The sequence below is a fragment of the Microcaecilia unicolor genome, chromosome 5 (assembly GCF_901765095.1).
Source record: "Microcaecilia unicolor chromosome 5, aMicUni1.1, whole genome shotgun sequence".
NCBI lineage: Eukaryota > Metazoa > Chordata > Amphibia > Gymnophiona > Siphonopidae > Microcaecilia > Microcaecilia unicolor.
This window is the reverse complement of record NC_044035.1, coordinates 101,478,451-101,501,027: the sequence shown is the minus strand read 5'-3', so window position 1 is coordinate 101,501,027 and position 22,577 is coordinate 101,478,451. Positions and strand designations below refer to the sequence as shown.

At 42.3% G+C, this 22,577-nt stretch overlaps 1 protein-coding gene across 1 annotated transcript in view; it reads left to right on the top strand.

Moving 5' to 3' along the window:
* The window catches only part of CTNNA3 (catenin alpha 3), a 1,864,538-nt gene that overhangs the window by 1,420,105 nt on the left and 421,856 nt on the right, over positions 1-22,577 (top strand). The window contains 1 exon segment of the mRNA XM_030204967.1: positions 19,975-20,175. Within this exon segment, the coding sequence (XP_030060827.1) occupies positions 19,975-20,175 (201 nt within the window).

Here is a 22,577-nt window from a genome sequence, read left to right as displayed (position 1 = left end):
AGTTTTTTGAGATACACGGAAACCTTTTTTCTTTTAATGGGATGAAATAACCATTTATATTCCAGGAAACTATGCTCAGTGGAATAGCTAAACTGGGTTGAGTCATGTTAAAGGAGACAATAAGAGAGAAGACTTAATACATCTTTGCTCTAATAAACCCCATAAATAAGTAAGAGAGAAAGTAGTGCAATGTACCTGTATAATGGAAAAATAAAATGGCATAAAGAACTACTATAAGTTCAACCAACAGTAAATCTAAAAGTGATGGAACCACTGAGTGAAGGCGATAGGACTCATAAGGATCCCCCTCCCCCCAGAAATAATTCCAGGTTTGTGAAAAACTCAAGAAATTCTCCCAAGATGTATAAGGCTATGAAACATATTTGATTCACTAGAGATAAAGCTAGAAATAGTAAGCCGTATCATTGAAGATGACTTAGAAACATCAGGTATTAAGAATGCCATAATATTCCATATAAAAAAAAAAATAAACTTCAGCAAGAGTATGGGTCTATTTAAGTAATAAACACAAATTATGGTGACATGCCCTGCAATTGCAGATGACCTAAGTATAGTTTAAGAGCGTCAGAGGAATCAAAAGACCGAGTAGAATTATTTATTTTGTCATGCGGGCTGGGTACTGCAGGCCATAATGAGTTTCTTACTGCAATTCATGCTACATGCTGCTGTTAAAATATATAGTGTTTGTGGAAAGCACAATAAATTGGTGATCACAGGTCTCGGATGTTGGAGGTTTTGTTTAAGGTGTGAGGGTGTTCTGTGGGCTTGCTCAAACTGGAGAAGTGAATTTGCATAGACTTTTAGGAGAGCAGGAAAACACATGGAGAGAAACTTAATCATATCAGATCCTTCCATTCCTTCTCTGAGACCAATTGTTCTAATGTTGTTCTGGGGCTGCGATTTCTTTCTGACTGTGATCTTGATGCTGTGGTAGCACTTACACAGTCTGGTCTGTGCATGTTTTCAGTGACTCCACTCTGAGCTGAAAAGCCAGTATAGACATGGTAAGTGACTGCTTGGTTGTAAACTTATGGCCATGACTTGTAAGCTGAAAGCTAAAGGGAGATCTAAGGAAACAATGAGTGAAAATTCAAATACGGCAGGCGGCATCTTGGCACTTTCCTTTCATCTCACATACTACATTGAAAAATAACCACACTTGACAAATCATCCTAGAAGAAGAGTGGGTTTATTATGGCCACAGTATTCTATTACTTACTTATGTTAAACATATTTACAGTATCGTGCAATTACATTCAAGCATGCAACTTACAATATCAGGCAATTAAATACATGAAGCCTTGTCAATCTTCTATATAGAGAATTTTAGAGCAGGGTGCCAAGCCTTTTGAGTCACACAGTTCCAACTATTTCTGCCTTACTGATGAAGCCTATTGTCTGCCCTGTCTGGACATATACTGTAGAAGTGCCAAGGTACTACCATCACTTCTTTCATCAGGGGGTTGCTGTAAAAGCAGCTTCCCCTCCTTAACTGTTGACTCTTTTCTTGGTGCCTTCAGCCTCCCCCCATTCCATCCAAGTCTGGGGTAAGCACCACCATCCTTCTGTAATTCTGGCACTGGCCCCCCTCCATGAGGGGGACTGCCTCTGGTCTTTGACCTCATCAATGTCACTGCTAGTATGTTAAAGCTTGATTTGGTCTAAACATACTGCTGTGTGCTCTATCAGGTTAGGACCCACCACCACTATAGACCAAGACAGCGACTCCCCACTTGTTGTTGTCTCCCCACCTACCCTACTCATAGCTGCGGCCAATTCTTCAGCTCGGGTACTCATAAAGCTAGGGAGCTGAAACCTATATATATAGGTCAAATTTGTAAAACTAATTATGTGTAATGTCATCAAATTTGACACTGTCATGTAGCAGCGAGCAAGTCATCTTTAGAAGCAACTTTGAAGACTCTCTCCTGTGTCATCCATAGAAGTCACTTGCATACTGTCTCCCATGTCAGCCATCCTGGCTTTATATCCTGCTCTAAATGAAAACCCCTTTTAGGCGCTGAGTGTAGTAATATCTCCCACTCTAAATAAAACCATTCTAAGCACAAAGCATAGCTATCTTGTCAAAACCCCTGGGGGGAATCATGTAGTCAGACGGCAGTATATTGAAGAATATATTTGTATTAATTTTTTCTGAGCAGCATGCTATGCATTATGTGGAAAGTTAGGGTGTGTAATCTGTTCTTGCATATTTAGGAGTCATGTCATGCATGCTCAATAAGAATGTGGTGGAGGAGCAAGAATCAGTTATAATCTGCAGCCTGCCAAATTTTGTTTTTGTTGGTAGCGTACTACCATTTGAAGACATCCTGGGGTTGTGAGGTTCACTAAGCCCCTTACTGGCCCTGATCATGTAACTATGGTATTATAAAACCAAGGGAAAGTCCCCAATTTTCCCACTTTGGGCAAGCCAAGGGGTGGTTGGTAGACCCTCATTAGACCTGATTATGCTCCCATCTATCTAACTTATTGCACCAATTGGCCAGTATACCAAAGAGTATAATTGTAGTGCCAGGGACTCCAGTACTCTCTCTTTATTTGATGAAGCATAGGATATCTTGTTGGGCAGACTGGGTGGACCGTACAGGTCTTTATCTGATGTCATTTACTATGTTACTATCCTGCTCATTTTCGAAGGAGATGGGCACCCATCTTTCAACACAAATTGGGAGATGGGCATCCTTCTCTAAAGTTGCCCAAATCGGCATAATCAAAAGCCGATTTTGGGCGTCCTCAACTGCTTTCCATCGCGGGGACGACCAAAGTTCACAGGGGTGTGTCGGCAGTGTACCGAAGGTGGGACAGGGGCGTGGTTAACAGATGGGCGTCCTTGGCCGATAATGGAAAAAAGAAGGGCGTCCCTGACGAGCATTTGGCCGACTTTACTTGGTACCTTCTTTCCCATGACCAGGTCTCGAAAAGGTGCCCCAACTCACCAGATGACCACCGGAAGGAATCGGGGATAACCTCCCCGACTCCCCCAGTGGTCACAAACCCCCCCCCCCCACCCCAAAAAAAACCCAAATTAAAAAACATTTTTGCCAGCCTCAAATGTCCTACCCCAGCTCCATCGCAGCAGTATGCAGGTCCCTGGAGCAGGTTTTAGTGGGTGAAGTGCACTTCAGGCAGGCGGACCCAGGCCCACCCCCCACCTGTTAACTTTTGGTGGTAAATGTGAGCCCTCCAAAACCCACCCAAAACCCACTGTACCCACATGTAGATGCACCCCTTCACCCATAAGGGCTATGGTAGTGTTGTACAGTTGTGGGGAGTGGGTTTGGGGAGGGGGGTTGGGAGGCTCAGCAGGGAAGGTAAGGGAGCTATGCACCTGGGAGCAATTTGTGAAGTCCACTGCAGTGCCCACTAGGATTGCACGGTTGGTGTCCTGGTATGTGAGGGGGACCAGTGCACTACGAATGCTGGCTCCTCCCATGACCAAATGCCTTGGACTTGGTCATTTTTGAGATGGGCGTCCTCAGTTTCCATTATCACCGAAAACCTGGGACGACCATCTCTAAGGTCAACCTAAATGTTGAGATTTGGGCGTCCCCGACCACATTATCGAAATGAAAGATGGGCACCCATCTTGTTTTAATGATAGCGGTTTCCCCGCCCATTCACGGGGCCATCCTGTGGGGTCGCCCTCAGGAAAACTTGGGCACTCCATTCAATTATGCCCCTCCACGTGTGCCAAAACTGAGCCCTGAAGCACATAACAATGCCAGTTATAAGAATGAGCTCATGTTGTTGGCAAGGAAATGGTAAAGGTTCTATCAGTAAGAATTGAAGTACAGCAGTGAAAGACAGAACCAGAGGTTCTAGTGCCAACCAGTCAAATGAGCAGTATCTGATGGTTGACAAGATTGAAAGCTACTGGTAGACCAGGATGGGCATAATCGAACGTCGCCAGCGAAATAGATCTATTTTGGCGGCGGCGCAACAGCTGGCCGGAACCGTATTATCGAAAAAGATGGCCGGCCATCTTTTTTTTCGATAATACGGTTTAGCCCGGCCAAATGAGATCGCCGGTTTTGTTTTTCAGCGATAATGGAAAAAAATGCTGGCCATCTCAAACCCGGCAAAATCCAAGGCATTTAGTCGTGGGAGAAGCCAGCATTTGTAATGCACTGGTGCCCCTCACATGCCAGGGCACCCTAAGAGGCACTTCTAAAAATGTTTAAAAAATACAAAAAAAAAGCTCCCAGGTGCATAGCTCCCTTACCTTGGGTGCTGAGCCCCCCCAAATCCCCCCCAAACCCACTCCCCACACCTCTACTCCATTACCATAGCCCTTATGGGTGAAGGGGAGCACTTACATGTGGGTACAGTGGGTGTTGGGGGGGTTTGTAGGGCTTAACACTTAGCACCACAAGTGTAACAGGTAGGGGGGGATGGACCTGGGTCTGTCTGCCTGAAGTGCACTGCACCCATTTAAAACTGCTCCAGGGACTTGCATACTGCTGTCAGGGACCTGGGTATGACATTTGAGGCTAGCATACAGGCTGGCAAAAAAGAGCTTTATTTTAATTTTTTTCATGTGGAAGGGGTTGGTGACCACTGGGGGACTACAGGGAGGTCATCCCCCATTCCCTCCAGTGGTCATCTGGTCAGTTGGGGCACCTTTTTGAGGCTTGGTCATGAAAATAAAAGGACCAAGTAAAGCCAGCGAAATACTGCTTAACGCCGCTTGTTTGTTTTCCATTATCCGCGAAAGCCGGCCATCTGGTAGCCACGCCCATGCCCGCCCATGTCCTGCCTTCGCTTTGCCGCCGACACGCCCCTTTGAACTTCCACCGGCGAGGCGACGGGAAAGTGGCGATGCTGTCAAAAAAGCCGCTTACGATTATACCGATTTTGCCGCTTTTCCGAGATCGCCGGCCATCTCCCGATTTGTGTCGGAAGATGGTCGGTGATCACTTTCGAAAATAAGCAGGCAGCTGAGATAATATTTCTGTTATCAGTGGAAAAGGAGAGATTTGATCCTGTGTCATTAGACCTGACTCCTTTCAAGCTTATGGAAGTTGATGGCAGGCTTCAGGGCCTGGAGATCGCTAGCTATGGTAGAAGGGGTCTAAGTAAATGCTAAACATTCTAATTTTTCTTTCTATAGTAGTACCTTTCTAGATAAAGATCTTATTAACTTTTGTCATGATGTTGTAATTCTTTTTTTCCCCTTTTCTTCTTTTTTCTTAATTGTACTTCAAATAAAAGCCACTCTGATACCATGTGAAAGATATAAAAAGTGTCATATAAGTCTTATAGAATAATTTTCGTAACTTGATGATGTCATCTAGAATCTATATCTACTTGATATAGGCCCTTTCATCATGCAGTAGGTACTGCATTTTGCTGAAGGTTATGATTAGTATGACCCTCAAACATGGTCTCCTAATGGTATTCCTTTCACAATCTTTTCCTTAACATTAGTTATGAGTAATAAGTATCAACTGAGAAGGATTATTTTCAAAGTATGTTTTATTTGCTATACTGGGAAGAGTATGTTTTAATAAGGTTTCATGTAAAGAGATTCTGTCAAATTTGTTAAAATGAAAATTTCAATATCACTAATATTTGTTAATAACTCTGGAGCAGAAATAGATATGTAAATAAAAGAACAGGACTGACCCATCTTACTAATTTATTTCTTGTTGAGCTGCTCCTGAATTTCTGTTCTTTCAGGTTTTGTACAAATACTATTGCTCCATTGTTGTCAACAAATGTCAATCATTACACTACCTCATACAAGGGTCCTTTTACCAAGCTGCGGGAAAAAGGGCCCTGAGCTAGCGGTGGGGGCCATTTTTCCCTTGTGCCAGGGCCCATTTTACCACAGCGGGTAAAAGAACTCTTACCGCGTGGTCATGCAGTGGTCAGCCCTTACTGCCACCAATTAAGGTGGTGATAAGGGCTCCCTCGGTAACTGGGCAGAACGCGGCAATGCCCAGTTACCACTGGGTTACTGCCATGCATGCTATTTCTGGGGGTTTTCTTCCCCCCCCCCCCCCCCCCCCGAAAATGGCACATGCTCAGGGTGGAACTACTGCTGGTGGCTGTGTTAGGCCGACAGTAGTCCTGATTTAGCATTTGGTAAGCCTGCATTGAGCTTACTGACGCTTTGTAAAATACTTCCACAGTGAAGTACACAGTGCTCATAAAACTTTCAAATTTTCATTACAAAGAGTTGAACCAAATCACTTAGTACTACTCATAGTTTGCCTTCAAGTCACCATCTACGAGTAATTGTCCACAATACATGACTCACTGGACAGGATTATAAGAAAAAAAAAAGAATTATTGCTTCCTTATTGGAGTTTGACAGGTTATGATTCAAATTTTAATTCAGGCTTTCTTTATAGTCAAAATAACACTCAGAAGGTCTCAGACTTAGCTGTATTTTAACCCTCCTGCATTGTGTCCTCCACAGATCTAATTAAAATAAGCCCTGAAGGTCTGTTTTTCAGTAAATTAGTCACATCTAAGTGCTCAAAATGACTCCCAAATCACAAATCATGATTTTTGAATCACAGAGTGAAATAGCAAAAACTTAAAAGAACAATAGATCAAAAGTCAGGAGGTTCATGGGTAATGATCCATGGAGTACAGATTTTGGATTTGCACAGCTCTGTTATGAAAGCTAAAGAAACAAATCATTATCACCACCATCTCATTCAAGGTGACAGACTGCCTGGCTATAAATTTTTGATGGCTGCTCTGTATGATGGCTTTCAAATGGAAAGGTATATTACTATCTCCCAATTACAGCTGGATAAATTGAGGCACAGAGAGCTAACTTGAAAAGGTTCATTCTTTTGGTAAGAGAGACAAAGCATAAAATGGCTTCATGACCCAGAGCTAACCCATGCCCCTCTCCATTTGCATGCTGGTCTCAGAGGGCAAATCTCCTGCTGAGGTCTCAGTATTAGTTGTTTTTTTTTTTTTTACATTTTTTAAAAAAAAATATTTTATACATACATTTCTTTTTATTGAACAAACCACATTACAAGAAAAAAAAAATAGAGGATAACATGTCAGCTTCTGCCTTCGTTCCAAGTATATACCATGTAAGTCATAATGGAGACACCTCCCCAGCCAATTCTTTACCCCCAACCCCCTACTCCCCCCCCTAGCACCCGACCCCACTTTCCTCCCAGCAACCCCCTCCCATATGAACAGTGGCAACAATGGGACAATGAAACAGACAGAGCAATCTAGAATAAAGGGTTACACAGCCAACTCATTCAGAATTTTGCTTCTTACTCTTATAACCAGTGATTGAATATACACCTCCCAGATGGATAAAGACAATTTTCTCCTTTTGTGGGAGGTGTGGGAATTTTGTTCCTCCAGGGTCATGAGTACACACAACTGGTTTCTCCAATGCCAATATGAAGGCAGTTCTGCACTCACCCAATGTTGCATAACACATTGTTTTGCTACAATGCCAGCTTTAGCCAGGAACAACTATTCCACTTTAGTTAAGGAACCTCACTCTGATGTTTTTTTTCCAAATAGGGGGCCTAGCCGTGATAAGTTAAGACCCTTTCTCATCAGAAAAAAATAAATAGTGGAGAACTGAAGACCAAAATTTGTTTTGTCTTCATACAAAGCCATAGGTCATGGGACAAGCATTTACAACAATTGGTAAAGAGGGCTACCCCATCTCTGTGTGCATGTCATTGGGAAAAATAAGCTCTCGTTAGGATGTGAAAGTGACATTTTCACATACTGTAACAACAGGAGATCCATCCATACCCAGCAATTCTCTTATCTCCCCTGCCCCCTCCATCCATCCATAGCCAGCAATTCTCTTCTCTCCCCTGCCCCCCACCATCCATCCATACCCAGCAATTCTCTTCTCTCCCTTTCCCCCCTCTATCCATCCATACCCAGCGATTCTCCTCTCTCCCCTGCCCTCCTCTTCTGCTCCCATCCATGTCCAGTGATTCTCCTTCGCCCCCATCTCCCCTCTCATTCATATCCACCTGCCCACCCTCTTCTCCCCCCAACACCCCCCTTTTTCTTCCTGCCACTGTGCAACCCTGCGGGGTTTAAATCTATTTTATTACCTCCGTTGAAGCGGCTGTGTCATTAAAAGCCCTGCCCGTCTCTAGCCTTCCTTTCGTGAGTTCGTTCCCTCAGTCCTGCCCTCGCAGAAAGAGGAAATGATGTCAGAAGGCATGACTCTGAGGGAACAAACTCACGAAGGGAAGGCTAGAGACGGGCAGAGCTTTCAATGACGCGGGCGCATCGACGGAGGTAATAAAAAAGATTTAACCCCCCCAGGACTGCGCGAGGCGAGCGCAGGCAAACGTGGGCTGTAGGAGGTGAGGTAAGCATGGCTTGTGGTGTCCTCTTGCCACGCTTACCTCGTTTACTGGAGCTGGCTCGCCGTGCAGAGCAACCGGCTCACAAGAGCTGGTTGTGAAATTTTTAAGATCTTGCGAACCGGCTCCAGCACACCACTGGTTATAAAATACTAGCATTTACGTGTCAAACTGTGTACAGTTAGCTGCAAGCATTTATGCCAGCCATTGAGCTAGCATAAGTGCACGTGCCTAAACTTAGGCGATAAATGGAGACTAATGCTAGTCTTCAATAATGGCAGCTGCCTGCACAACTGCCGTTTCAGAATTTGTGTTTAGTGTGCATCATCCTGGCACCTAACTTTAGGTGATCTATAGCAGGGCCGCCAAGAGGGGGCGGGGGGGGGGGGGGGCGGGGGAAAATTCCCTGGGCCCGGTTTCGGTGCCGGCAAGCATCTTCCTGCCTGCCTGCTTTTGGGTTTGTCCTCTCCCCTGCTCTTCTGTGCTGCCCAGGACCCGTATGATTACATTAGTGTGATACCACGTTAATACAATCATTTGGGTCCTGTTTCTTGGTATGGACAGGAGCAGGAGAGACAGACTGTGGGATCAAGCAGGCAGAAAGAGGCTTGCCGGTGCTGTGCCCGGACCCCCCCCCCCCCTTAGAAACAGCATCAAAAAGGTAGGGGGCAGGCAGGAGGGAGCGGTGGTGCGAGGGGGGTGGCACACAGTAGTCTAGTTCTGACCCAGGCCCGGCTGTGTCTCTCGGCTGACCTGATCTAAATAGAATTAACCCCCTCCCCCATATATCTTGTATGCCTGTAAAACCATGTCAGAATATCACAGTATACCAGAAAAATAAGGCAGGCTTGGCCTTCCCTTGGACACTAGCATAAAAAGAGAAACCCTGCATTCAATTAAAAATAGTTTTTGGGACATGCCTTCTCTTCCTCTTCCTGTCGTACTTCATCTCATCCTTCTTGTCACTCTCCTATTCTTTTGCCAATGAAGAAAACAAGTCAACATACCTGAGAATTTTGTGTCAAAATTTTGGAGAAATTTGACTATCCAATGGGGCTACTATAAGCAAAATTTTGAATTTTATCCTGTATTTGACAGGAAATCAATGAAGCTGCCTCAAAACTGGACTAATGTGAGTAAAGCAAAGACATCTCATTAAAACTCTAGCAACAGCATTTTGAGTTACTTGTAGTGCACTTAAAAGATCTTTTAGCAACCCAATCAAAATATTTCAATAATTAAAACATGGAGTTACAATATTCTGGATCACCATCCAAAAACTGTTATGGCTCAACAAATCCTTCAATTATCTCAATAATCTTCATTTAGAAAAAAAAATCTCTACTGACTTTTTGCACATAGAATTTCAGTGAAAGAGAAGAGTCTATAATCACTCCTAAATTTGAATTTTCTCAAGAATTAAAATGTTGTCATTACCATATAAAAAAAAGACAGAACATCACTACACAGATATCCAAATAATAACACAATTTGAATCTTAGCTGCATTCATTTTCAAATGATTTGCTCTCATCCATTGTGTGATTGAACTCAAACATAAACTAAGCATCTTGAATGCTTCCTGTACTGATTTTTCTATGTACAACAGAAGCTGAATATTGTCAGTGTAAATCTGAGACTGCAGATTAAAACAAGTCAATAATCTGCACAAAGGTAAAACAAAAATATTGAAAAGTACAGCAGATAGACAGGATCCTTGAGGTACACCTGTAATATTATCAAAATCAACTGAGTTATCACCATCGTTTATCACTCAAAATTGTCTATCTGAAAGAAAGGATGAAAACCATTTCAAAACTACCCCTCTCAAGACAGTTGAGGACAAACAATTTATCAGTATTGAATGGTTAATAGTATCACATGCAGCTGATATGTCAAGAGTGACTAAGAAAAATTGTTTCCCTTTGTTAAAACCCATTTTTATATATCAAATAAACAGATTAAAAGTGTCTCTGTGTTGCGTTTGGTGTGAATTGATTTGGGTCTAGCACATTATGTTGTTCGATAAAATCAGTCAGCTGATCATATACCAGTTTCACTATCACCTTAAAAAGAAAGGGGAGCGATAATATATGATGATAATTATCTACTTGGTTCAGATTCAGTGTTTGATTTTTAATCAGAGGTGTAACTGCTGCTTTCTTTAAGTATTTAGGGATCACTCCCTCATCAAAACATTTATTTATAATATAAGTAAATAACTGTAAAGTAAGCTCTTTCATAGCCTTTACAGTTGAGGGGCGAGAAGCATCTAGAGAACAATAGGAACTATTCATTCTAGCAAAAACCTGTTGGACATGCTGATTTGAAACTCGCTGAAAATTAGTCCATAATTCATCTTCTGCAAGACAACAAGCCCATTCAATCGGTACAATTCCAGCTTCAAATTGATTGACAACATTGGAGACCTTAGCCAACAAGCCAACAGTAAAATCCTAACAACTCAGGGTTAAGTCCATGCAATTGATATTCCCTATTTCAGTCATTAAACTTTACCTTTTAACTATTGCAAATAACTCTTGAGAGCCAGAGTAGACTGATTCAATAACCTTACTGAAATATGAATGCTTAGCAAACTGTGTAGCTGTATGATAGGTATGAAATTATAAATTGCACTTTTCCACAGTAACTCTTGAGAGGTATTTCCTCCATTTCCTCTCACATTTTCTAAGCCCTTAGCCAGGATACCCCTGAACAACAAAATCCCTCACATCTCTGGCCCCCAAACTCCCTGATTCCACACACCCTGACAGGGCCTCCCGGATCCCCCCCCCCCAGCAATCCACTGCACAGTACAAAAAAAACCAACATTGAAAGAGGTATGCCTCATGAAAACTAAACACCCTTAACATCCTACAGCTAGATTTCAGTTTGAGAAAATTTGATTTAATAGCGCATTCCCTACCCACTCACTCCCTACCATACCATATGCCCAAGAATGTTAAAACCTGCCAAGATCACTACTACTACTACTTATCATTTCTATAGCGCTACGTACGCAGCGCTGTACACTTGAACATGAAAAGACAGTCCCTGCTCAACAGAGCTTATGATCTAACTCTGACGAGAAACCAGAGGAGAACAATCCCTCCCACCCACCCAGGCAATCCCTTCATTGACTCTGTTATACAATCACAATTCTTCCCTACCCAATTATCCCCTTTCCATTCTGTAATTACTCAACCTAGTTACTTTATTAACTCGTCCTCTTTTTCCCTTACCTTTCCAACCCTTTCCTCCAATGACTATGAAACTTAAAACCTCATACCATGATCCCATTGCATATTTTTTAGTAAAGAGATATTGTGGACCTTTGCTTCCTTACATTTATGCTATAATTATGACTAACTTGACTAATGGTTGTGTTCCATCTTGTTGTAAAATAGCTTATATCTATCCCTGTCTTAAAGTCACATCATTGAATGGGTCCTCTCTGTCCCCTTCTCCACCATCGCCAACTCCAGGCTCCGCCCCTTCTGCCTTGCCTCTCCCTATGCTTGGAACAAACTTCCTGAGCCCATACGCCAAGCCCCCTCCCTGCCCATCTTCAAATCCTTGATCAAAGCCCATCTCTTCAATGTCACCTTTGGCACCTAACCATTTCACCTCTATCCAGGAAATCTGGACTGCCCCAATTTGACTGTCTGCACATGTTGTTCATTAGATTGTAAGCTCCTTTGAGCAGGGACCATCCTTCTTTGTTAAACTGTACAGCGCTGCATAACCCTAGTAGCGCTTTAGAAATGTTAAGTAGTAGTAGTAGTAGTAGTAGTAGTAGTCCTCTTTTACCAACTACTAACCAATATTTAATTTGCCATTTTAATCTAAACTTTTAAAAAGGTTTGTATTTATACAATTGGAAGAATTTATAGAGAAGGTACACATCTTGCATCCTACTCAGACGAGTTTTAGAAGACATCACAGCACTGAAACAACTTTGGTGGGTTTATTAACATATATAAATCTAATCTGGATAAGGATAACATTGTGTTCCTCATCTCCTTAGATTTATCTTCTACATTTGATCTGATTAATCATGAAATTTTATTATCTACATTTTTAGATATTTGTTTGCAAGGCAGTGCATTAGAATGGTTTTATCCTACTTATAAACAGATATTTGCAGTATGATTACCTTAATTCTTCTTCAGATTCTTTACACTTGGAGTATGGGGTCCCACAAGAATCACTTATGGCTCTCATGCTATTTAACATTTTTTGCACGTTTTGCTTTATTGATTCAGACCTTGGACAATGGGCAAAATTCTTGTGACTAATAAAATCCATGATCCACATTGTATTTGTTTGCTTATTAAAATTTTGCCAAGTTCAACAACTGGCTCAATAAAAATAGACTTAAACCCAGAAAAATCAAAAGGCCTATTTTTTCAAAATCATTGCCCACACCTATTCTGACCGTGGCTGGAAGTATAATACCAATAGTATAAACCACCAAAACTTTAGGAGTGATTACTGATTTGTGACTTAATTTTAAAGCTAATATTTGTAATGGAAGCAAAAAACATTTTTTTTTACTTTATATGATTTGCTCAATATGCCATATGCTCAGTAACAAATCAACGGCTATTCGTATTCATTCTTTGACTATGAGTAAATTGGCAGTAACGAATCAACGGCTCTTCGTATTTATTCTTTGACTATGAGTAAATTGGATTATTGTAATTCCAACTTGTGTGGCATACCTAATATCAAAGTTAGGCATTTACAACTTTTACAGAACATTGCAGTAAAACTTCCTACCATCCAGCTTATTTTTGAAAGAGAAAAACGGCTATAGTGCGACCTAAATCGGGAGATAAACATTTGTATCGCAAAGGCGCCCAAATCGGTATAATTGAAAGCCGATTTTGGGCGTTTCCAACTGCACTCCATCGCGGAAACGAATAAAGTTGACGGGGGCGTGTCAGAGGCGTGGTGAGGCGGAACTGGGGCGTGGTTATCAGCTGATAATCGTCTTTAGCTGATAATCGAAAAAAAAGGCGTTTTTACCGTGATTTGGGGTCACCTTTTTTGGACCCTTTTTTTTCACGAACAAGTCCCAAAAAAGTGATCCAACTGCCCAGATGACCACTGGAGGGAATCGGGGATGACCTCCCCGGACTCCCCCAGTGGTCACTAACCCCCTCCCACCAAAAAAAACCCACTTTACAAACTTTTTTCCCAGCCTGTATGACAGCCTCAAATGCCGTACCCACCTCCATGACATCAGAATGTGTTTGATCCTGTCACAGCCTTTCCTTGGGTCAGATGTGGCTCTCGGGTGCAGTACAGGGTCACATCAGCATTGCATTGTGGTGGGTGTAGGGTATTGGGCTCCGTGATTTCATTAGCTTGTGTTACAGTCTCACGATGTTGGTAGTTGGTAGGCTCTTCTCCCATGGTGCTTTTCCCCCTGCCTACTAGGTCAGAGTGTGCCCTGTTGTGTTTCCTGTTGTAGTCCATGCAGTAGTGGCCATTTTTGTAAGCCAGTTTTAGTTCCCTTTCCTGTGTTAGCCACGTTAGACAACTTAGTTCTTCCCTTGAATGTGGCTGAATGAGGGCATTGTACAGCATTCTGCCAGTTCTGACCTACTGTTCATCTCAGTACCAGGGAGACTCGTTGCCAGTGGGGCACAACCTCTGATCTGCAGTTAACTGTGTGTAAACACGGTTATTCCAATAAAGGACGTTTTCGTAGAGATTAGTCTTCAGGTGTCAACTGGTGTGCCAAGGTTATATAGCAGCAATCAGTCCTAGAGGCCTGCAGTGCACTTCAGCCAGGTGGCCCCAGGCCCATCCCCCCCACCTGTAACACTTGTGCTGGTAAATGTGAGGCCTCCAAAACCCACTGTGCCCACATGTAGGTGCTCCTTCACCCCTAAGAGCTATGGTAGTGTTGTACATTTGTGGGGTTTGGGGAGGGGGTTGGGTGTTCAGCACCCTTGGTAAGGGAGCTATGCATGTGGGAGCCTTTTCTGAAGTCCACCGCACTGACGTAGGGTGCCCAGTTGGTGTCCTGGCATATCAGGGGGGCGAGTGTACTACGAATCGTGGCCCCTCCCACGACCAAATAGCTCGGATTTGGACGTTTTGGAGCTGGGCATTTTTAGTTTCCATTATCGCTAAAAAAAAACAAACGCCCAGCTCAAAAACGTCCATTTTTTCGAAAATACGGTTCGACCCGCCCCGTTCACGAACCCGTTCTCGGAGATAAACGCCCATGGAGATAGGCGTTTCCGTTCGATTATGCCCCTCCATGTCTCTTAAGTATGATCATGTGACCCCTACCCTGAAGGCCAAGCACTGATTACCCATGTCCAGTAGAATTTAATATAAGATAGCTCTATTGACTTTCCTAGTTCTGCAGGATGATCACTCACCATTTCTCTGACATTTACTAATTCTATATGTGCAGTTTTATTATATTAGTACATAGTACTTTTCTCTTCTCTTTGCTTAATTAAATGTAACTTTCTTATCTTTCTCTTTTTTACAATTTTAAAATTTATGTTCATTGTAAATCACTCAGCTTGACCTGATGTGCAGTATATCAATTTTTTTATAACCTATAAATATTATCCACCCTCACTGTAAGGCTGAGAGTGCCCTTATAAGGTTGCTTATTAAAGTTACAATATTTACCATTTCAACCTACATCCTCCTACTGGAGGAGCAACTTAATGGTTAGTGCAGTGGGCTTTGATCCTGATGACCTAGGTTTGATTCCCACTGCATCTCCTTGTGACTTTGATTAAGTCACTTAGAGCGTCTTTTACTAAGGCGTGCTCACGTTTTTAACACGCACTAAAATTGGGGACGTGTTAAACGTTACAGACGCCCATAGGAATGCATTGGCATCTCTAATGTTTAGCGCACCCACAATTTTTGTGTGCGCCAAAAACATGAACGCACCTTAGTAAAAGACTCTCTTAACCCTCCATTGCTCCAGGTACAAAAACGTAGGGCCCTGTTTACTAAGCCCAACTGTTGGCATACTAACTTTTTAGTGCGTTCTAATGATAGAGAAACCCATATTCATATGGGTGTCTCTAGCATTACTGCATGCTAATTTTTAGCGTGCACTAAAAACTGTACACGTCTAAGCGTGGCTTAGTAAACAGGGCCCTTAGATTGTGATCCCTCTAGGGACAGAGAATGTACTTGCGTATAACAACATACATAGCGCTGCATAAATCTAGTCGCGCTATAGAAATGATTGGTAGTAGTTATACTACTTCATTTGTATACTATAGCTTCTGACACAAAAAATAAATAAACAAAATTCTTATTTCACTGTGCAACTGCAAGTCATTGCTTGTAACTGACTTTTCTTCAGAGATGTAAGTGATATAGATTTGGGATTGGGGGACTATTCTTTTTAATTGATGGATTTGTCTTTTTCTAGTGTATTTTATTATTTTTGCTACTTTTTGAATATTATTTATGTTTTTATTAGTTGTAAATCATGTTACATCTGTGGAGTAACATGATGTATCAAACATATAAATGACAAGTGACCGACTCACCCGCAAATGCGCAGTAGAGACCGAACATTGAGAGTGCAGAAGTCCAAACCCCGCCTCCACCAGCAGTACAGCCCAATAGGGAGGAGGGCTTGGACATGGGCATGGAAATCGGAGGAGGAGGGAGCAGGGAGGGAAGGAGGGGGCGGAACTGAGGGAAACAGACACAGCGATGGAGGAGAACTGACGACACAACAGGAGGAATCATGGGAGGTAATGAAAGCAGCTGAAGGAGGACACGACGATGGCAGAAAGAGGGGGGGGGGGGCGATGCCGGGTGGGGTCAAAGGTGGCAGCAATGGCAGGGGGGTGAAATGGCGGCGGAGGGGACGGCAGAGCAGAGGAGGTCACAATCGTGGTACACTTAGGAGATGGATGGACATGGATGGGAGCCCGAGGATGGAGGGTAGGGGAGAGAACAGTTGATGGACACGGGTGGATTGAGTGGATGGGAGGGGGGAGAGGAGGGTTGCTGGACATGAGGGGAGGGCAGGGGAGAGAGCAGGGTTGGTGGACAGGGGGGAGGCCATAGGAAAACAAAAAACTCGCCCGTTGTTACGGGATTAACGGCTGGTAAGCGTATAAACAATGTAAAGTAACTGAAGTAAGTGAGACACTGGGACCCTTTCACTAAAGCTTAGTACATACTAAGGGCTTCTTTTACAAAGCCGTGCAAGTGATTCCTGCGCAGCAAATGAGAGGAAGCCCATTCAATTCCTATGGGCTTCCACTCAATTGCTGGGAGGGAATCACTAGCACAGCTTTGTAAAAGAAGCCCTAACAGAATTAACAAGCACAAACCCCCCTAATTCTATAAAAGTTCCCACAAATTGCGTGCAGAAATTTTGGCAGGTGCCCAATCTGTGCGCACAAGTTAATTGAATAACAAGCTAATTAGCACCAATAATTAGCTTTTTAACAAACAATTATTGGAACTAATTAGATTTAATTTGAATTTATGCATGTAAAATTAGGTGCAGGATCCACACCTTAAGTTTGTGTGCCTAAATTTTTCGTGTGAGTAAAAAAAGGTGATGCAGAAATGGGAGGGTCATGGGTGGAATGGGGGTGTTCCTAGCAGTTTTGTGGGTTGTTAGAGAAATAAGGGGGGAGGGGATACATGTCAAATTTAGGCATGTACATTTGTTCCACATTTCAGTTCGTGCAAATGACCATGTCTAAAATTAGGCACGATTCCCAGGCATAAGAGCAATTTTATAAATCACATCTAACTTTAGGCATAGTTTATAAAATAGCATTTATTTCAGTGCCATATATAGAATTCACCCCTAAACGCTAAACTCATACTAATTCCATGAACACACATTAAGCTCTTTTAAAAGGGCACATTGAAAGCCATTTACTCACAAAAGATGCTAACAGTAGTCACTGCATAGAATAGAATCTGTGGCAAATAACACATGTTAACAGCATTAGCTTGCAGTGTTAGTAAATGATCCTGTTTGAAACAGTGCATGGAAAGTTTTATTGAAGTGCTGAACAAGTGATAGCTTCTTATTAATTTATCACTACTTCAGTGCTTCCTTTGCAAATGTAATATTGCATAATGTTTAAAATGGAATAATAAGTGGTTATTAAAAACACAATCTGTGAATCAGTTTGAAAAAAAAGTGAGATTAACATATGAAATCTCTTAAAGGAAAAAGAATAAAAACCAATTGCAGTTTAATTTGTTTTAAAATATGGGAGTAATATTATAAAGTTTTATTTTTCAATTTATTGCATATTTTCCATAAGGAAACAGGCTCTCGTAGAATTCTACAGAGCATACAAGCATAGGTGTTCCCCAAGGCATAGCCTCAATGGATCTGGGGTACAGTTGCAATACACACACACACACACACATTTCATTACATACATGAGTCCATACATAAATCCTTATTTTAGAAAGGATGTGAAGAGGAAAATTCAGACATCCAGATCAGAACATGGAGAATCCTCATAGTATTTGCAAGAGGCTCAACCAAACGTAGAATCTCTTGTAAAATAGATACAGGACTCCAAATGTATAGCTTCCCACGTCCAGCAGGAGCAGTGATTCTAAGAAGCTGCTTGTCAGTAAAATACATGTGCAATACTCGCCCATATGTACATGAGAGCATCTTTTTACAGTACAATTGCTACTTCCACAGCACCAGTTTCCCAAACTCTCTCTCTTCCACAACATCAGAACCTACCTGATCCTACCCCCTCATCACATCAGATCACCCCCAATCTTTAAATGGCATCCAAGCCTCCTACCTCACAAACCACCAAAGCATCAGATCCTTCCTACTCCCCGAAAGCATTATATTCACCTGTTAAAAGGAGGCCCCCAAAGGTCTCTGCATCAGAACTCCCCCCCCCCCCCCCCCGATCCCAACCCCAACTCTTACCTGGGGTCCCTAGTGTTGTAATAGAAGAGAAGCAATATCACTTCTGCTCTTAAACCTTGTATTCAGAATTACCCTAGCGGTAATCTTATGGTTCTAAGGATATGGGCTGTTGGAAGGGGGCTCTGGGGGTCCTTTTTGGTAGGTTTCTTTCTGGGTGGTGTACCTGGGGTATAGGATGCTTTCAGAAATGTGGAGGTGGATTAGATTCTGGAGTGCAAGAAGTGTGTGTGTGTGGGGGGGGGAGGGTTCAGATGCCATGGGGGATAGTGAGGGAAGGCCAGATCTTAGCACTGATAGCATGCCCTTTATAGCAGGCACTTACTCATGCCTGGGGCATATATAAATGCTAATGTCTAAGCATTTGTTTGTGTTTTGGATCAATGTGGATATTCTCCTTGTGAAATAAAAAATAAATTTTGATATGTTATGCCTGCCCAAACCACTCCCTCTTCCTACACATAACATGCTGTCACGAAACACCTAGTCACCCGCCTGGGGTTACCCAGCAGCCAATTAGAGGCTCTATCCTCAGCACAGTTCAGGTCCCCCTGCACCCACCACTTGTGCTCTGCACTAGAACCTTCCTCCTACCGACTGGGTTTCATCCGCCTCTGGGTGAGTCTTCTGCTCTGAAATTATCCCCAGTGATTTCTAGGTTACTGGTGCCACACTCCCATTGGTCCCACAGTTCCCAGAAAGCATTTACATCCCCAACACACAAACCACCAGGATTCTTTATCAGTACAGACAAGCAGGCCGAGCAAATATGTTTACTCTCAGAACTTTTTTCATGTATGATTAAAGGAAAGATGAAAATGAAAATTAATCTTGAAAGGAGAAAAGCTTGGGGAAAGCAGAAGGCAGACTTTGGACTCTGCAGCCAGAGAGAGAGAGAGAGAGAGAGAAGGGATGTTAGGGAATGTGTAGTAAAAGAGAAGCTTACCATTGGAATTAGAAAAGATTCAAAGAAGAGCGACCATTGGGCTTGCTACCACTTTGTAAAAGGGCCTCTCCGACTTACAAATTCCATAGTAGCTTATGGAACTTTGTAAGTCTCATTGCTTTGAAAATGAGCCCCTAGTTATTAATAAATAGCATTGACAGTAGCTCACGTGGATAACTCCCTCCCTCCCTAAGATAAGTTTTTGAGCTGCAGAAGCTTAAGAACCAAACAAAATCCTAGCCTTAATAGAAGAGCCACTGTTTTCAGGTTTTCACAAGCAGAGAAAAAAAGTGAGAGAGAGCGCCAACATTTAGGTGCCGGCATGATGTACGCTAAGTGCAAATTCTATAACAGCAGTTCCAGGGATGAAACTACTGTTATAGAATACTAACGTAAGTTTACAGTTTTGCGCCTATCTTTATGCATGAGCACTTACGCCACGCCAAAGGCTGGTGTAAGTGCTTGCACTTAACCGTTGACAGGAGCAAAACTCCTTCCTCTGCCGCCAACCCAGTGTTCAGCACTATTTAACTGGCCAGAAACGGCTGCTGACCAGTTAAATAGCATTTTGGCACCTAGTTGCTAATATTCAGTGCGAGATAACTAGTTATCTCGTGCTAAATATTTCCAGTTAGTGCTGAAAAGATAACCAGTTATATCGTGTGATTGCTGGCAATGTTCAGCACTGAAGAAAAAGAATAACACAAAAACATTTTCTTTTTACAGAAAACCACATTCTTGAGGACGTTAACAAGTGCATCATAGCTTTAAGAGAACAAGATGTTGATGGGTTGGATCAAGCAGCTGGTGCCATTCGTGGGCGAGCAACAAGAGTAGCTCATATAGTTTCTGGAGAGATGGACAATTATGAATCTGGTGCCTATAGTGAGAGAGTAAGAAACATTGTTCAGTACCTTACAGAGTCTGGTAAGTTGAAGTTCTAAAGCATATGTCACTGTAATTTCTGTTTTACTGCTATCAGAACTATCAATTGTACACTAAGTTTATTTTCTTTAAAGTAGCAGAAAAGGAAAGACTGTTAAATGAGCCACCGAAGGCCAATAGTCATTCACACTGGGAGACGGCTGACAACCAAAAGCGTATGGTTTGGAACAAGGTATCTTTCAACGATATCACCAAAACAGGGAAGACAGGGTATCCCAATAGCGAGGTTGCAATAGAAACCATAGTAGACCGGGTATCTTTAAATAAAATGCGGACAAAGGATTGCAAGTTGTATGACTGTCAACTGCTGAGCAAGATGTAAATAGGAACAACATAGTTTGAAATGTCTATATGCAAATGCCAGAAGCCTAAGAAATAAGATGGGAGAGTTAAAATGTATTGCACTAAATGAAAAATTAGATATAATAGGCATCTCTGAGACCTGGTGGAAGGAGGATAACCAGTGGAACACTGTCATACCAGGGTACAAATTATATTGTAGTGATAGGGTGGATCGAATTGGTAGAGAGGTAGCATTGTATGTTAAGGAGGGCCTTGAATCATATAGATTGAAAATTCTACAGGACACAAAACACATCTTGGAATCCCTATGGATTCCATGTGTAAAGGGAAAAGGATAGTGATAGGAGTGTACTACCGACCACCTGGCCAGGATGAGCTGACAGATGTAGAAATGTTGTGGCAAAAGAGAGGTTAAAACAGTACACAAATACATACGACCAAAGGAAAAAGCTCAGCTGGGCCTTTAAGACCGAGACAACAGAAATCCCTTTTTTCTGAAAGACCTGACAAGGACCATGGATTCCCATTGTATTTCAAATTCAATTTAAAATTCTTACCTTAATGCAGAAGGCTTTAATTCTTCTACTCCTTCTTACTTACTGTAGCTGCTTAGATTATTCCTTCCACACCTGCTCAAACTCTTCGGTCCTTGACAGATAACGGGCTTCTCCTACCTCATTCTTCTAAAGCACACTGGGAATCTACACATTTTTCTGAACTCCCATGCTCTGAAATTTGCTTCCAAATCAGCTGCGCCAGGAAAGCTCATACTCTGCCTTTTGAACATCTCAAAAATTTATTTTTTTGAATTAGCTTTTGAATATTGAGGGCTGTTCCAGTATGGTTATTTGTGATGGGGAATGGGATTACTTAAGTTTAAATGTATGGTGTTATAGGAACCATTGTTAAAAGTATGCTTAATCTTGGAGTGTTGTTGTCTCTTTTCTGACTTAGAGGTCCTTTTACTAAGCCTTGTTAAAAAGTGACCCGCAGTATTGTAGGCACGCGTATTGGGCACGCACTGGACCAGTCTGCAAAAAAATGGCTTTTTTTTTTAATGGGATGGGAAAAGGGCATGCGGTAAAACTGAAACTGATACGTGTCCAAAACTGACCTGCGCCCTTAACACCACCCATTGATCTAGCAGTAAGGCCTCACAGGCTACACACGTGGTGACTGGTCAGTGCATACCAACTGCTGATTACCACTAGAAAAAAATGTGTGTGGGAATAAATAAATAAATCATCCAGGTGTTATGGGTGAATGCCAAATCTAAAATTACCACCAGGGGGGGCATGGTAGCCTGGCGGTAGGCTCACTTAGGCATGTGCTGCACGCGTGTAGTGCTTAACACATCTTTATAAAAGGGCCCCTTAATGGTTTGATTACCCTTGGAAGTCTGATTATTGCCAGCATGGTCTTGAGTGCCTGACTGCTTTTCTATCATATTATGGTGTTCCTTTCCTTATATAAATATATATTTATTTATTTATTTATTTTGTAAACTGTTTCGATTTGTCATTCAATGAGAAATGGTATATCAAACCTAATAAACGATAAACAATAAACAATGATATAGTTAAGTAAAAGGGCCCCTAAAGGTTTATATGTTTATATGTCTCTAAGGGCATAGCAATTTAATGGGTTTCCTCTCATTTGCCACATGGTAATTGCTAGTGCGGTTTAGTAACAGAAGCCCTAAAAGTGTAAACATAATGAATCCTACTGGGGGGTCAGTTGGATATTTTGGGTCTAGGTGCTAGCCTCAATATTTCAAAATTGTTGGAAGATTCTCAAGATATTATTTCTGATAAGGTAACTCTTTAAGCTGCAGTAAAAAGAGCCCTGGACTAGCAGCAGGGGCCATTTTGCTGCACGCTGTGGCCCTTTATACCACAGTGGGCAAAAAGGCCAAAAAAGACATGGTCATGCGGTAAGATTGCTCTTATCATATGACCTTGCAGGGAAGGAGCACTTACTACACTGAGGTGGCGGTAAGGGCTCCCATTCTAACTCGGCAGTAACTGGGTAGTGAGCGATGCTGCCCAAATATTTTTTGAATATTTCTACTAGCACTGGAA